The sequence below is a fragment of the Ovis aries genome, chromosome 13 (genome assembly GCF_016772045.2).
Source record: "Ovis aries strain OAR_USU_Benz2616 breed Rambouillet chromosome 13, ARS-UI_Ramb_v3.0, whole genome shotgun sequence".
NCBI lineage: Eukaryota > Metazoa > Chordata > Mammalia > Artiodactyla > Bovidae > Ovis > Ovis aries.
Window position 1 is genome coordinate 31,498,139 of NC_056066.1, and position 17,944 is coordinate 31,516,082.

General features: G+C 41.6%; 1 protein-coding gene across 2 annotated transcripts in view; it reads left to right on the forward strand.

Moving 5' to 3' along the window:
• The first annotated feature begins 2,372 nt into the window (after positions 1-2,372).
• The window catches only part of STAM (signal transducing adaptor molecule), a 57,955-nt gene continuing 42,383 nt past the window's right edge, over positions 2,373-17,944 (forward strand). Inside the window, exons 1-2 of one of the 2 annotated variants that reach the window (XM_004014248.6) lie at positions 2,373-2,575; positions 17,729-17,813. In XM_004014248.6, coding sequence (XP_004014297.1) covers positions 2,536-2,575; positions 17,729-17,813 — 125 coding nt within the window. In that variant the 5' untranslated portion in view covers positions 2,373-2,535. The remainder of the gene's footprint in view (positions 2,576-17,728; positions 17,814-17,944) is intronic. The other variant, XM_012188447.5, reaches the window with a different exon arrangement.

Genomic DNA, 17,944 nt, shown 5'->3' on the forward strand with positions numbered 1-17,944 from the left:
AAGGAAAAGGAGTACGTCAAGGCTGTATATTGTCACCCTGCTTATTTAACTTACATGCAGAGTACATCATGAGAAACGCTGGACTGGAAGAAACACAAGCTGGAATCAAGATTGCCAGGAGAAATATCAATAACCTCAGATATGCAGATGACACCACCCTTATGGCACAAAGTGAAGAGGAACTAAAAAGCCTCTTGATGAAAGTGAATGTGGATAGTGAAAAAGTTGGCTTAAAGCTCAACATTCAGAAAACAAAGATCATGGCATCTGGTCCCATCACTTCATGGGAAATAGATGGGGAAACAGTGGAAACAGTGGCAGACTTTATTTTGGGGGGCTCCAAAATCACTGCAGATGGTGACTGCAGCCATGAAATTAAAAGATGCTTACTCCTTGGAAGAAAAGTTACGACCAACCCAGATAGCATATTCAAAAGCAGAGCCATTACTTTGTTGACTAAGGTCCGTCTAGTCAAGGCTATGGTTTTTCCTGTGGTCATGTATGGATGTGAGAGTTGGACTGTGAAGAAGGCTGAGCGCTGAAGAATTGATGCTTTTGAACTGTGGTGTTGGAGAAGACTCTTGAGAGTCCCTTGGACTGCAAGGAGATCCAACCAATCCATTCTGACGATCAGCCCTGGGATTTCTTTGGAAGGAATGATGCTAAAGCTGAAACTCCAGTACTTTGGCCACCTCATGCGAAGAGTTGACTCACTGGAAAAGACTCTGATGCTAGGAGGGACTGGGGCAGGCGGAGAAGGGGACGACAGAGGATGAGATGGCTGGATGGCATCACTGATTCGATGGACGTGAGCCTGAGTGAACTCCGGGAGCTGGTGATGGACAGAGAGGCCTGGCGTGCTGCGATTCATGGGGTCGCAAAGAGTCGGACATGACTGAGTGACTGAACTGAACTGATATGCTGGGTATCCAAGGGCTTCCTTTGTATGAATCCATTCGATCCTTACAACCCGATTATCACTCCTGTTTCATACAGATGAGGAAACTGAGAGACCGAGAAGGAAGTTATCTGTCTAATCCCTAATGTCCTGCATTTTTCTGGTTAACAGTGCTTTGATATTATAAGCAATATTGCCATAAATAACTTTGTTCATGTTGTTAAAGCAAGTCTTTAGGGTAAATTTCAAAAAGTTGTTGGGTCCAGAGGTATTCACAGTTTAAAACCTTGTGTTACACACTTTCAAATATTTCTACTGGGAGAGTAATTATTTCATTTAACAATGAGTGTACGATTCCCCACATCCCTGGTTCTTTTTCATCTTTGTCTGACAAAAACGTATCTAAACGCTACTTTAATCTGCATTTCTCACTTTTAAAAACGGGACCTCAAGATGGATTTTTTTCTAAGCACTCTTCGTCTATCACAACACTCATCTTGTTGACATGTTCTAAATATTTACATCCTGCAGTCAGCAGTTATGGTAAATTTTGGTAAATTTACATGCAAGATGCTCCAAGTTCCTCTTAAGTGGGATGCACAAATCTAGAAGATGCTCCTTAGAATTTCTACAGGATACAGAGAACAGTTTTTGTTATTGTTAAGAAAACTTATAAATAAAATTACTAAGTAGTTTAAGTTATTACTAACCACCGATCAAACTTTAGATCCATTTTTCAGCCCTTTTTTTTTTTTTTGCTCGGCTTTTTTGGGGGGAGGTTGTCTATCGCAGACCTTTTTGGTCAACTGCCAATCACTGTTAACAGCCTGCGGATCACACAGCTAGTAGCTGCCAACGCCCAGCCAGAAGAGGTTTCGACAGAGCTTCCAGGCAGGCCTTCGGGGACTCGCTGGAAGGTGCCAGCGCCGCCCCAGCCTCCGCGAGGAGCCGCGCGCCTGACACTCCCCTCTTCGGGATTCGGGCCAAGCCGCCCGCTCACATGACTTTACCAGAGGAAGCTTCCTGTCACCGCGGGCAGCGACCTGAACTCATAACCCCTTTTACTTAGATGAGGAAAGGAGTTTCCATCCTCCGCCCTAGGGACCACAAACTTGTGACCACCATCGGAGCACGGGGGAAAGAGGGTTTCTCTCTACCCAGACGCGACCCCGTTTCTTTCTGCTCAACCTCTGATTCACGCTTGAGCTCGTTAGTCGTCTTCGGCGCGCCTGGAGGACCCAGTCCTCCGGAGGCTTAGGACCAAGGCCAAGTCCGGAAAGGCAGGCATCCCTGCCACTGTTCCGTGGGGCCAGTCAAAGGGGGTCCGGGCGGAGGGGGCTCTGGGGTTGGGCCGGTTTCTGCGGGGCAAGTTCGGGGCAGGTTCTGGACAGGCGAAGCCCAGGGCACCCAGATTCCCGACAGGCTCCGCGTCCGGGGCCTTCGCGGCTCCTCCGCTCTTGCCGCCGCCGCCGCCGCTGCCGCGGTTGCTGCGGGTCGGGGAGAGCTGGGGTTGTCGCGGGCCCGGAGAGTCCGTCTCGGCCACTGTTTTTGCCCGAGGAGACTTCCTTCCTAGGTCGCACCCTGACTCCTGTGGTGTCGAGGGGGAGTCCCTGCGGACACCTCTGCACGCAGTGGAGATGCCTCTGTTTGCCACCAATCCCTTCGATCAGGATGTCGGTAAGTGCTTCTGCCGCCCCCTGTCCACCCCCTGGCGGACCGCGAGCCCGCTCGGCCCGCTCCCGGCGGACCGTCTGGACCCCCGGGCTGGGCGGAACCCTGCTTGTTTCCTGAGGCTCTTTCTGTAAGGGTTTGGAGGAGGTTGGGGGCTTGTCGCATCTTCTTGAAGACAAAAAAAGGGGGGAGACTGAGAGAGTCTGGGAAATAGGCCTGGAGCTAGGGCTGTGGGTTCCTAAAGAACTGGAAAGGTGGGTGTCGAAGGCCGCGGAGGAACAGCTGGTGTGGCATCTGGTGCTGGGACATTGCTCCTGGGAGGACAGAATCGAGAGCTAGGGAGTCCCAGCTGGCGTAGGATGATAAGCTGTGTGATAAAGGGTTTCTCAGGCACATGTCAAACGTTGGGAACTGGGATAATGTTTTAGGTTAGCTTCCTTAGAGGACTTTAAAATCTGTTTTATAACTGTGCGAGGGAGAGGAAGGAGAGAGCTTTGGTTAAGGGTAGACTCTTAAAGATACTGGGAGAGAGATGAAGATGGAATACTTGACAACAATATAAACACGCTTGAGGACCTGAGTCGCTGGGATGCCTTCCTAGTGTAGGTCTCAGTACTTTTAAGTGTAGAATAGGACCTGGGATCTGAAAATGCTAATTTGTTCTGAATTTGAAATACTCTTTTTTTGTGATTGTTTTGTGAATCACAGGTTTTAAGTACTGATCATATCAATTCAACAGGTTAGCTGTGTGTGTGTGTGTTTTCCTGGGCTGAGGGTAATAATGACAGGAGTTTGAGTTTTCCCTGAGAGAATTTTGGGGTGATTTGAATACACTTAGTAACTACCTTGGCGCACAGGTGTGAAATGAAAGCAGGTTAAATACCATGTCTAATTGTTATAGTCAAGAAAAATAAGGATGATCTTATGGAATTGCTATTTCTGTGTTTACATAGTTAATTATGAAAGGTTTGAATTTGCTTTTTAATTCCCAATTTATAGCCTGCCACTGAAGCTTGAGGGTTTAGGTTAAGATTAGAAAAGGTTTCAGTCCTGTCCCTGCCACTCCCTAGCTCAGAGGGAAATCATGGGCAGGTTACTTAAGTTCTTTGAGTCTTGGTGTCCTCATCTTTAAAGAGAGGGAAAATACATCCTGTTTGTGGTTCAGTGAAATAACATGTATCTCCTGCAGTGCCTTTAGATAGTAGGCATCAACTCAATGATAACTTTTTTGGGACATTTTAAATGAATGTCCTGCATCTTAGCAGTGGATGGAGCTTTAGAGGTCACTAGGAGTATTTAATAAATAAATAATTGGGAAGTAACATTTAACTTAATGAGTACTTAGCACACACTGTTTATAGGACACTGCTCAGTGACGTAAGATAGTGATGAATAAGAGACGTGGTCGCTGCTCTCGAGCAGTTTTATAACTTACTACATTAATTTCCAGGGCAAATGGTTAAAGCAGTTTCTTAATACCTGCTCCTTCTGTTTCCATCACCTTGATCTAGTTTTCATGGTTGTATGTAACCGAGCTTCCACCTACCCAGTCATCTTTATATCCCATTGCCCTTTGAACCCGCATTTCCATTGGATTCTTAATGTCAAATCCTTTCCCAGTACCTGCACCACCCCATTCAGACACAGGCTCCATCTTGCTTTTACACTTTTGCTTGTATTGTTTCTTCTACCTTTCTGCACCTCCTAATGATTAAAGGCCAACTCAGCATCCAGCTCATACCTGAATCATATCCTGATTACCCTAACCTGGAGTTTCCATAGGTGACACTACAAATGGTTTGGACCAGGTAAATGTCTTTGTCATGGGTATCTGTCCTTTTCAATGTAGGGTGTTTAGTAGCATCCCTGACCTCTCCCCACCCAACCCACAGCTATGATTTAAAACATCTCCAGACACAGCTAAATGTCCCCTGAGGGCACAAAATAGTTTCCAGTAGAGAAACATTGTTCTATCCCACTGTTGCCACTCTTTTCAGACCTCCTGCAATACTTTTTGTCTTTACTAAATTATTTCGTATTAAAGGTAGTCGTATCTTGCGTTATGCTCCTTAACTCTTACTTGTTGCTACAGAGGAGATGCATAATTAAAGTTTGTTGAATTGAGAATGTATCAGTTGAACTTGCTAGGGTAAGCTTCTTGAGTACAGGAGCATTGTTTTGTTCCAGAAAAGCTTACTTTTTTGCTTGCTTGTTTGTTTTTGGTTGCTCTGGCTGGTGACTGGCAGAGTCTTAATTCTCTGTCAAACCTGTGCCTTTGGCAGTGGAAGCAGAATTCTAACCACTGGACCACCAGGGAAGTCCCAGAAAATTATACCTTTGAAAAGCTAGGTTTTAATGTTTGCATCAATTCTTTCCCCATGATCCATGTATCAAAATATCATGAAAGGTTATCTAAGAAGACTTGCCAGAGACTCCCAGTAAATCATCCTTGGACAGAGTCCAGTAGACTCCCATTTAAAATACTTTTGCTAGAATAGCATGCAGAATATAGTATGTATAATACATATAACTATTTCTTCTCACTTTATCCATCAGTGAGCATATCAGTGATATACTCTCACTAACTCACTTGATATATTTATCACTTAACATTAGCATATATTTTTACCACTTCAAAATTAATTGTCGTTAGCTTTAGTCATCAATAAACTGGTAAACTGAAACCATAAAGCAGAAATTTACTGAATTTTACCACGTAACATTTTACATAAAGAAGTAAAATACTGAAGATAACTTTTCCTTTGAAGAAATGCCTCAATGTGTTATTAGAACATATGCTCCCTAAGGACAGAGCTTTTTGTTTGGTTTGTTCACCACTGTATCCCCAACATGTAGACCACTGTCTGGCACTAATAAACATTCAGTAAACATTTATTGAACACATGCATCTCATTTCGGATGTTTTATTTCTTGCTCACTTGAACTCTTGAATTATAAAGATAACTCATTCCATCAAGCTTTTATTTCAAAGTCCCTGGTGAATCCCATTTTGCCAAATCCATTGGTCAATTCCTAGTCCATTTCTTTGTTGATCTCTTAGCATTCCTGTTTTTGATGTACTTTATTCTCTTGGTTTCTAGGGCACCAGACTTATTCTAACTTTCTGCTTAGTTCTTTTTAAGTCTTTTTGGCTTCCCTCTCTTTCTCTCTCTCTCTCTTTTTTTTGACTTCAAAATGTTCAGTCCTAGAACTTATTTTTTGATATATATTTTTTTTCCCTTTGCAGTCTTACGAGGTGATTTAGCTTAGTGTTAAGAATTCAGACTCTGAAGCTGCACTGCTTAAACTCAATTCCCAGGTTAGCTACTGACCAGCCATGTAACTTTGCTTAGTTGCTTAAATATACTGTGCCTTGGTTTCCTTATTGTTAGTATGGGAAATAAAGATAATAACAGTGTTTGGTTTCTTCCCCAAACCTGCTCAGTCCTTCATCCTTGCCTGTTTCAATAGATAGCATTGCTGATATTTACGGTCACTCATCTCTAATGTCTGCTGCTGCTGCTAAGTCACTTCAGTCGTGTCCAACTCTGTACGACCCCATAGGCGGCAGCCCACCAGGCTCCCCTGTCCCTGGGATTCTCCAGGCAAGAACACTGGAGTGGGTTGCCATTTCCTTCTCCAGTGCATGAAAGTGAAGACACTTAGTCGTGTCCGACTCTTAGCGACCCCATGGACTGCAGCCTACCAGGCTCCTCCGTCCATGGGATTTTCCAGGCAAGAGTACTGGAGTGGGATGCCATTGCCTTCTCTGCTCTGATGTCTAGGAGTCATCATTGATTCTCCTTTTCCTTCACCCTCCACGTCTATACTCTAAGCCAGTTCTTCTGGCTCTCCTTTAAAAATATATCTAGAATGTCATCACTTCTTCGCTCATCACTGTTATCTTACTCCAGTCATCCTTCTCTCTTTGATAGACTGTGGCAGGAGCTGTCAGCTTCTTTTGCTTCCATTCTTGCCCTTTCCAATCAGTTTTCATTTACAAAGATCCATGTTGTTTTAAAAGTCTGAGATATTGTCATTTACCTGCTCAGAATCTTCCAGGACCTTCCCATGCCACTTATTGGAAAATGCAGGTTCCTAGTGTGGCTCACAGTCTGTCCTTCCTGTGTTCTGATATTATGATCTCCAGACACTTTCATTCTAAGCTTCTTGGTGCTTAGTACACCAAGATCATTCCTGCTGTGGTATCTACGTTGTGCTGTTTTCTTTGTCTAGGACATTCTTCCCCCAAGTATTTGAAGATTTGATATTCATCGGTCATTCAAGACTGTTCAAATAAGTTTCTAAGAGCGGCTTCCCCTAATTTCTTTCTGTAAAAAAAAATCCATCTTCACCCTGTGTCCTTGTTCCATTGTGTTTCTTCATTGTACTCAGCTACCTCCCGTTGATTGATTGATTGATTGATTGATTGTCTCCTGTGTAGAATATAAACTCCTGGAGGATGAGAAATTTTCAGTTTTGTTCCTAGTACCTTAGGGGCCAATGCCTGTTACATAGGAAGCACTCAATATGTATTCATTAAATAATGAGTTGTTGATTTTTGCTCCCTCTCTGGCCTTGCCTGTCTATTTGGTGTTCTGTTACCACCTAAAAAAATCAATGTCAGAAATCTGAGCTTATCTTTCCAGATGGGTTCTTTCTTCATTATGTAATTTATTTTATTATGTTCTGGTTATCTTGGTTTGAAACCCAAGAGACCTCTTTGAAATCATTACCCTGCTTCTGCCGAATCATCATGTGTTAGTTTTTATAATACTGCATTTGCATTCATAGTCACACTGCTTTGGTCCGGTTCATACCCTACAATCTTGGACATGTTTTGTTAGCCCAGTCAGTATCAAATCACGAGTTTAATTTTCATAAATGTCAGCATCACAGTCTCCTGCAGTTTAGGGTGAGGGAAAGACCTTGCTTGGGCTTTGGGTTTAAACTGCAGGTACGGCATTGGCTCTTAGTAAGTGTGCAGAATGTGGACTTAAAAAACACACAACATTCTCTTTACTGGAGTTGAATATTCAAATTCAGCATGTGCAGAATTACATTCAAACTTTTCTTCTTGAGTATGCTTTTCCTCTATTCTGATAACTGGTGCTTCCGTTTACGTAGTCACATATGTCAAGAACCTGGATGTCATTCTTAAATTCTGTAATTGTCATTTTGTAGATTCTCACAGGAAATACATGCTGTCTGCTGTGAGCCGGGTACCCTGAACTTGCCCTCAAGGATTCTGGTGCTGCCGTAGTCTGTGTGCTTCTAATAGTTCTTAAGTTTATTCATCCGTCCCTCCATTCATGTCTCCCATCCTTTATTTCCTCACTGCCTCCACCCAGGCACGTTTAGCTTGCTCTCTGATGAGTGTTCCAGCAGCTGTCTTATCCCTGCTTCTAGTAGGTCCCCAGTTATTTTCCAGGTGGCAGTGATATTTCTAAAATGTAACTGTGATCTTATGGCTCCTCTGATTAAAATAGTTGAGTGAATCTACAGCTTTCCACAGGAATTTGTCCTTTTCAGCATAGCATATAGGACCTAACCCTAGTCTCTTCAGCCTCTACATTTCTCCTCAAGGCATATTTCCTGGTTGGTTTTACACCATGGCTTTTTCGTTTGTGGATTCTCTGACCTGACGTACTTTTCTCCTCGTTAATCCCCATTAAAGGCTGTTTTGAGGAGATGATGGACGTAAAGCACTCACCCCAGTACCTGCGCAAGGGATACATTTCAGATCCTCTTATAATCAGGTTAGACAACAATTTGGAGGAGGCTACTCAGCTTCTGTCTTTCAAATTTAATTAACTTTATAAAGATCAGTGGGCTAGTAAATGGCTGAACCAGAATTCAAGTGCAAGTTGTCCAACTCAGTCTTTACTCATACTAAATAATTGGTAATTGTTAGCGGAATATAAGCACCCTCTGTAGGGCTTTCCAGGTAGTGCTAGCTGTAAAGAACCCATCTGCCGATGCAGGAGATAGAAGAGATGCAGGCACTGTCCATAGATTGGGAAGACCCCTAGAGCCTTCTAGGGATGGCAGCCCACTCCAGTATTCTTGCCTGGAGAATACCAGGAACAGAAAAGCCTGGTGGGCTACAGTCCATAAGGTTGCCAAGAGTTGGAAAGGACTGAAGCGACTTAGCATGCACGCACTCAGATTCTAAGAGGTGGAATCAGTTATTGTAACGCATACTGGGGAGGAGAATGTGAAAACCCAGAATACAGATCTGTTAAGGGTCTGCTGTCCACTGGGTTAAGAGGTTTTCTATTCAGTGTTTCTTCTGTTCCTGTTTTACTTCTGTAGGTTATTCTTTCTGATGCGTCTAGGTTTTCATTTCTATCTTGGGCTCTTTTCTGAGACACTTTCATGTTTTCCTTTGATACCTGCTTCCCCATCTGGTCTGGTTAGAAGAGCTTCAGATTGCTCTGCCAATAGGATTTCCAGTGCTCAGGATGGACAGGAAAGTTAGGTGAAACATTTCTGGAAAACTGAGTCTGATGATCTCCAAAAGAGGATGACTTCTTTAGGACTTGTGTTTTCCCTTGGCTGATTTGATGAACTCTTACATCTCCAGACTGATTCAGTGAGTCTTTTTCCCATAGCCTGAACATGGTACACAGTCATCCTGGCAGCACCTCCCCAAATCTCTTGTAGTCATAAATTTTGAGAAAATCAAAAGTAGCTCCTTATCAGAAAAAAGTTCTTCCATCCATTGAGAAGACTGCTGAAACTCAGATGAGGCTTAGTGTGTGATTTTTCTGAGTACTGCTAGGCAAATTTCTCAGTCTCCTGTTTTTGAGTATAATGGTAAGGATAATCTGAGGATAAAATGAGATCATTATGAAGCTTTGAATTCTTTGGAAGCAAGTCTGTTATATTTGCTTGTCACTTTTCCCTTTCCCACGAACCCTTTTTTTTTGTCTTGGAAAATGAAGAGGTTTGACGTCGCTGTTTACAAATCCATGTTGAACTGCTCTGATAGTTTATATTTTTCTGATTTAAAAAATGTTTATTGTTTTACAGCCTAGAAGAACTGAGCTATTGCTCTTGATCTTGAGGCAGCATCAGTAAATAATGTGAATAGTTTTAGTGTTCTGAGATGAGTGGCATCTCTGATCTCTGTTAAGATTGAGTTGGATCCTGATCCTATTTACGCATAGGAAAATGTTTAGCATATCAGACATAAGCTTGTCGTTTCTAGTTAACTATTTACATTTTAGTAAGTTAGGTTTTAGTAAGCTTAACTATTATGTATTTTTTGCTGTTTTTAAAAAACTTATTGGAATATAGTTGATTTACAGTGTTGTGTTTCTGTACAGCAAAGTGAATCAGTTATGCATATACATATATATGTACTCTCTTATTTTTAGAGTCTCTTCTCATATAGGCTATTACAGAGCATATTGTATTAATAAATAAACTGATAGGTTTCAAGATTTAAGTGCTTTTACAAAATCTGCTTGGCTACCAGTCAGTGAGAATGATGAATTAATTATTTAAGTGCCCTGCCAGATCAGAGTGATAGCCTGCTTTCCTTTTCTAAGATGAAGTACAGTCATCCCCCAATATCTGCAGGACTCCCGTGGACACAGAACTTCTGATGTTCAGAGTCCCTCGTAAAATGGCATAATGTGTTTATATAACGTATGCACATCTTCCCATAGACTTTTTTTTTTTTTACAAGTTGGAAAAAAATGTTTTTACCATAGAAAATTTTTAAAAATATTCTTTACAAATACTGAACACTTATAAATTAATAAGACACGTTTAGTCACTTAGTCGTGCCCAACTCCTGCGACCCTATGGACTGTGGCCTGCAGGCTTCTCTATCCATGGGATTCTCCAGGCAAGGATACTGTAGTGGATTGTCATTTCCTTCTCCAGGAGATCTTCATGACCCCAAATCATACCTGGTCTCCTGCATTGCAGGCAGATATTTTACCAGCTGAGCTATAAGGGAGGCCCTAAGACGCTTATGTAGACGTACAAAAAGAGAGATGGGCAAAGGCCATGAATATGTATGTAACAGAAGAAAAATAAAAGTAGTTGATATAAACAGTGTATTACACTTGACCCACTAATAATTAAACTAGAGAAACTACAATAAAAGTGAAATATTTTTATCGTAAAGTTTAGGCAATTATTTCCGAAAATTAGCATATTTTTTGGCAGTTACTTGTGCTTGATATAAGTATCTAGTTACAAAAAGAAACCTGCAATCTTAAAAGAACATATTTTAGAAAATATGTATATAAAAATAAAGCATTAGAGGGCTTTGCTGGAAACATGAGATCTTTCCTTTTCCTGCCAATGTTTCCTTCTTTTCCAGTTATTTTGAGAGACTTGTTCAATCAGTCTTATTGAACCACACATGACCAAAGCCCCTCAGGGATTCTGGAAGGAAAATTCAGATTCGAGGTATTCAGGAGAGTCAAGAAGAAGTACGCCTCCCTCTGAGTTCATCCCAAAGGAGATAAATACTCCCATATATTTTCAGTCAGGGGTCCCCACCATCTGGACTCTAATGCCTGATAATCTGATGTGGAGCTGATATATTAATAATGGAAATAAAGTTCACAATAAATGTATTGTGCTTAAATCACCCCCAAACCATCACCACCCCACCCCACCCCTGCCTTCCATGAAATTGGTCCCTGGTCCGAAAGAAGTTGGGGACCACCGCTTTAAATCATCTCTAGATTATTTGTAATGCCTAGTAATATGTGTTCTTGCCTGGAGAATCCCAGGGACGGGGGGGCCTGGTGGGCTGCTGTCTATGGGGTCGCACAGAGTTGGACACGACTGAAGTGACTTAGCAGCACAGCAGCAGTAATATGTAAATGCTGTCAGTAGTTGTAAATACAGTGTAAGTGCCATGTAAATAGTCACTAATGCACAGCACATTCAAGTTTTGCTTTCGGGAACCGTTTGGAATTTTTCTTTTTCTGACAGTTTTGACCTATGGATGCTGAATCTGCAGACTGTAAATGTTAGACTGGAGGATCTTGTTCGGGATGACTCACTCAGTCTTCTTGGGTGTCAAATGGTTTGGGGGTTTAATGGGACAAGGTTCTGGGACTCCTCAGAGCAGTTCCCCTTGGATTTACTTCACACGTTGGGTTTCTTTTAAGATAAATTTTTCTTAGAAATGGTTGAATAATAAAGGATTTTACTAATCTTTGTCCATGTTTTCTGGAAAGTGTTAGTCACTCAGTCGTGTCTGACTTTTCAGAGCCCATGGGCTGTAGCCCTCCAGGCTCCTCTGCCCATGGGATTTTCCAGGCTAGAATACTGGAATGGGTTGCCATTTTCCTTCTCCAGGGGCTCTTCCCAACTCAGGGATTGAACCCAGGTCTCCTGCATTGCAGTCAGAGAATCTTTACTATCTGAGCCACCAGGGAAAAGTGAAAGTGAAAGTTGCTCAGTTGTGTTTGACTCTTTGCGACCCCACGGACTATACAGTCCATGGAATTTTCTAGGTCAGAATACTGGAGTGGGTAGCCTTCCCCTTCTCCAGGGGATCTTCGCAACCCAGAGAGCGAACCAGATCACCCAGGGAAGGGAACCTTTAAATCCTTGGAATTTCCCAAGTGGTAGGAGCATCTTTCATATTTATGGTGGGTTCCTGGGACAATCCTTTGGTTTATGCTAGTAAAATCACTCAGTATGGGGGCTGATCCCTCCAAAAAGACTAATCTTGTGATTAGATGGCTGGCGCTTTGAGTCACATGGTATCAACTGGACCTCCACAAAGGAGAAGGAGGCTTGGAGATGGAGTTCCAGGAGGTGGCCCCTCATTCAGTCAACAATACCTTCTTGATGAAACTCCAATAAAAACCGTGGACACCCAGCCTCCATTGAGCTTCCTGGTTGGTGATCCACAGTGACGTGCCAGGAGAATGAGGAGTCCTGAGGGTGCAGAAGCTTTGCCTTTGAGGTCCTCCCAGCCCCAGCCCTGTGCATATCTCTTCTTTGGTTGGTTGACATTTGTATATTTTATAATAAAACTGTAATTATAGGTGACTTTCTTCATTCTGTAAGTGGTTATAGTGAATCAGTGAACCCAAGGGGAAGTGGAAACCCCTGAATCTGTAGCCAGTTGGTCAGAATGCATGTGGCCTGGGAAGCCCAGGGCTTGTTTCTTGTGTCTGAAGTGAGGGGAGACTTGAAGTCCTGTACCTTCAACCTGTGAAGTGTGTGCTAACTCCAGGTAGCTAGCATTAGATTTAACTTGTAGAGGGTTTCTGCACTGAAAAGTAAAATTTGAAAAAAACACTGAAATAGATGTTATTAAAGGTCTATGTTTCTGTGACCCTTACGGATTCATATTGCAGTTGTATGATCAAGTTTAGCATTTATTGAGCATTTAGACTGAAAACATGAATGTTCAAAGAATTACCCAAAGTAGAAGTTGTTATGTTTAAGGGATTTACAGTTATGGAAGCTTCAACAGGTCAATTTACTGTTACCATCTTGGCATACCTGCCAGTGAGAACACGTTAAACAGCATCTCAGCATTTGCTTTCAAAGTAGCTCATTTACTTTGTTTCCAGATTTATGTTAAGTTTCTCATTATAGTTTCTTCTTTTCCCTCTCCCAAACGATTTTTTTACATGTTGGCAGCAGATTCATTTTTTTCCCCTAAGAGTCCAACTCTGATCAGATTGTTTCCTTGTTCAAAATTTTCTTAGCTCTCTGGTGTTTCTTGAATTAATACAGATCCCCTCATGGTTGAAGCTCATTTAAAACAATTTAGTGACTCTAGAAATTCTTTTACTTGTAGCTGCATCTTGCTTGCTTCTTTTTTTTTTTTTTTTTTTTCCTGGTGGACTTTCTCAGGATTCCAATAGAGGCAAAAGAGAAAATACTCCAGACACAGATTTTTTCTACTGGTGCAGATGGTGACATAGTGTATCAGTTCAGGAGTTCTTGGTATGTTGTTGTGACATAGTGACAAGAATTTAGATCTTGAAAGACTTCTGTAAGTCTGCAGTAACCTTGTTTTAGGTATAGAGTAAACCAACAAGGGACTTCCTTGATGTCTCAGTGGTAAAGACCCCCACTTGCCAATGCAGGAGACGCGGATTTGATCCCTGATCAGGAAGATCCCCTGGAGAAGGAAATGGAAACCCACTCCAGTGTTCTTGCCTGGGAAATCCCATGAGTAGAGGAGCCTGGCAGGCTTAAAGTCCACAGTGGCCACAAAAGAGTTGGACATGACTTAGTGACTTAGTTTCTCTTTGGAGTTTACATGATTTTTTGTGTCAGTTACTTTGACACTCTCTAGCTAAGCACAGGGACGGGGGAGCCTGGTGGGCTGCCATCTATGGGGCCGCACAGAGTTGGACACGACTGAAGCAACTTAGCAGTAGCAGTTAGGCACGTGTATGTTAAAGATTGTTGTCTTCTCTGAGAATTGACCTCTTTACCGTTATGTAATGCCTCTGTCCATGGTGATTTTCTTTGTTCCAAAGTTGGCTTCATCAGACATTAATATAACTAATCCCACTTCTTTGTGATTCGTGTCAGCATGCTGTATCTTTCTCCATCCTTTTACTCTATATGTGTGTCTTTATACTTAAAGTGGGTTTCTTGTAGTTGACATTTAATTGTATCTTATTTTTTGATCACTCTGACAATCTCTGCCTATATTTAGACCATTAACATTTGAAGTGACTATTGATATTGTTGGATAAACATCTACCATATCTGTTATACTTTTCTAGTTGTAACCCTTGTTTTTTTATTTCTGTTTCTGATACTCTTCGACCTGCCTTTGGAGTTTTAATTGAATATTTTAGATGATTCCATTTTCTTTTTTTTAGCATATTAGTTATATATATTTTTTCTACTTTCTGTAACTGCCTAAGAGTTTACAATATATATATGCATTTACAACTAGTCCAAGTTCACTTTCAGATAACATTGTGCCACGTCAGTGATAGTACAGCTCACCTTCTAGTAACAAAATATTCATATTCCTAATTTCTCTCTTTTGTTCCTGGTGTCCTTGCTGTGCTTCATTTCATTTATACATATGCCTGCACACACACACACATTCATGTATGCATATCTTCTATATCCTCCCTGAAGAACTTTTGAAACATTTCTTGCAAGGCCAGTCTAGTGGCAACAGATACCCTTGATGTTTCTTTATTTGAGAAAGATTTTGTCTTTTCCTTATGGATAATTCTACAGGATATATAATCCTTGATTGGTGATTATTTTCTCACAATACGATTTCGTTCCGTTCTCTCCTTGTTTGCGTGGTTTCTGAGATGTCAGGTATAATCATTCTGTTTACTTCTGAATAGGTAAGGTGTTTTCTTGCTCCCTGGGACGCCCAGCAGCCCCACTGGCCGCTTCTTCTCCAGATGGTAGAGTACAGGGTCAGTGCTGCTCGCTCCCTGGGTCTCGCAGCAGCCCCACTGGCCGCCTCTTCTCCAGATGGTAGTGTACAGAGTCAGTGCTGCTCGCGCTCTGGGTCACCCAGCAGCCCCACTGGCCGCCTCTTCTCCAGATGGTAGAGTATAGCGTCAGTGCTGCTCTCCCAATTCGTCCCACCCTCTCCTTCCTCTGTTGTGTCCACCAATCCATTCTCTACATCTGTTGGCTTCTTTTTTTTTTTTCCCTTTATTTTTGATTTTCTGCTGTTTGAATATGATATGCCAGCGTGTAGAGGGTTTGTTTCTTTATTTGACATTTATTGTACTTGGTGGTCCTGGAGCTTCCTGGATCTGTGATTTGGTGTCTGACATTAATTTGGGGGAGATTCCGAGTCATATTTGGTTCAAATATTTCTTCTTTTTCTTTTCCTCTTTCTTCTCTGGTATTCCAGTGATTCCTTTGTCACAGCTTTTATAGTTTCCCACAGCTCTTGGATAATCTGTTCCAGTGGCCCCCCCCCACCCCGCTCCGGCCCCCTCCGTTGTCACTTTTTCTCTTTGCTTTTCAGTTTTGAAAATTCCTAGTTACATGTCCTTAGATTCAGAGATTCTTGCTTCAGCTGTGTTCAGACTGATGATAAGCCCATCCAAGGATGTTCATTTATATTATATTATTGTTTGATCTCTAGTATTTCGTTTTTAGAATTTCCATCTCTCTGCTTACATTGTCCATCTGTTCTTGCATATTACCTCCTTTTTCCATTAGAGCTCATAGCATATTGTCATATTCTTTAAAAATTCTGGTCTGATAATTCCAACATCCTTCTCATGGCTGAGTTTGGTTCTGATGCTACTCTGATACCCTTCCAGTTGTGCTCTTTGCCTTATAATGTGGCTTGCCAGCCCCTGGATATGATATACTAGACGAAGGGACATCCGCCTTTAGTGATGTGATGATCAGGTGCCAACTGTCCTGGGATTTAGGCTCAGTGAGTGTCTCTGCCCCTGGGGTGTGAATTCTCACATGCTCCTCTGTGTCCATCCCCTGCTCATCCCATCAGTGGGATGGGATGGCTCCAGTGGGCTGGAGTTGGATATTCCCCTTCTCCCATGTGGAAGGCTGGAACAAGCTAGCTTTGGTATTTCTCTTCCCACAGTTGGGTTAATCTCTGGTAAAACACTAGTTGGTTAAGACTGATAAAATAATTTCTCTTGAGGGTAGGATTTTTTAGGAAGAGAATACTCTGGTGTATTTCAGAATGGTCAGTTTCTCTCCCCCTACTGGAAAAACAGGGGAAATTTTTGTGATGTTCACCTTGAGAACCTGGAAGAAGGGTGCAATTGAAACTCACCAAAGTATGGGAAGTCTTCTAAGCCACCTCTTCTTGGTGTTTTAACTCAGACTTGTGCACACTCAGCCTCCAGCAGTTTGATAATTTCAGTGTAGATTTTCCTCCCCTGGTACTGGTTCCTGGTGATGTTTGTGCTGATGAGCTTCTGCTCTGTTAAGTTGTGGTTCTGTGTCTGCCTATCTATATGTCTAATTTGGGGGCATCAGTTTGCCTTGTGACCTCACTTCTGAGGGCTCTAAGAAGAGTCATTGACTTTTCACTTTGTTCAGTGTTTCACTTATTAGGATGAAGTGAATACTTCCAAGCTGCTTACATGCCAGACTGGAAAACTTGGTGGGGGGTGGGCGGGGGAGGGAATTCCTTATTTTTGCTGCCTAAGTCTTAACTATACCTGGTGTCTCCCTGTCTAGAAAAAATTTGCTTTACCTACAGAAAGTAAACCATCAGTCATTTTCTCGGAATAGAGAAGTGATTGCTAGAGCCCTTGAGTGAGAGAATAGAGCCTGCCTACATTTCAAACAGCATTAACCCATTTTGCTAACTTGGAAGTACTCTTTTTCTTCATTCTCAATTGCAATAGTTGAATTTCCTGAGGATTCAACAGACTAGTTCTTAAGCTTCTTTTCTTCCTAACAATACATGGTTCACCTTTCTTGGGTCTTTTCAGTAATTTAGCATGGATCAGTGTTGTTCTGTAGCTTTTGAGATATTGTTGGCTGTTATTGCTTCTCGTGTTTTCCTTATCCTTGTGTGTTTTCATTAAAATTCCTTTATTGTAATGAAGAAAGGGGTCTAAATTAATGATTTGATTTAATCTGCCACACCTCTGGTTTTTTTTATTTTAACTTGTCAAGTTTAGATTTAAGGGAAAATATTCAGTTAAAGCTTGGTTTTCTTTTGTTCAGTGCCCCCTCCACACTACTTCTCAGAATCCAAACTCAACAAATAGATAATTTAATTCCCTGAAACATTTTGATAGAAACCTGTTCTTTGTCATGTTCCTTCGAGGGCAAGTAAAGCTAAGAATTAACTATGTAAATAGTTAGTGAAGCTAACTATTAACTATTGATAATGAAAGAGTTCCTTATTTTGGTCTTTCTGTGTGCAGATAGGGATAGACTTGTGTATGTGTGCATTTTTATAACAAAAAGTCAGTGGCCCCCTTTTTTTCCCTAATACCAAGTAACTAACAAGTGAAGTATAAGTGGAGAAAATAATTGTGATAGGTAACAAAGGTACCCCACCTCTTTTTAAAGATAGACTTAAATATTTCATTAACCAGATGTTGACAGCTATTGTGATTTGTTGGTACTTGGTTATACTACAGTTTGGTAATTTGAATGTAGTCATTTACCTCTTAAAGACTTTTTAGAAATAATGTTTCTGCAATTTCTTCTTGTAATATACAGAGAAAGCAACCAGTGAGATGAATACTGCTGAGGATTGGGGCCTCATTTTGGATATTTGTGATAAAGTCGGTCAGTCTCGCACTGGGTAAGTGTTGCAGGGTTTCAAAGGATTTTTATATTTTCATCCTATTTATTAATGGGAATAAAACTGGAGTAGGAAGGTAAAGCTTATTACTACAATCACAATTTGATTTGAAAAAAGAATGTTTTCACTAG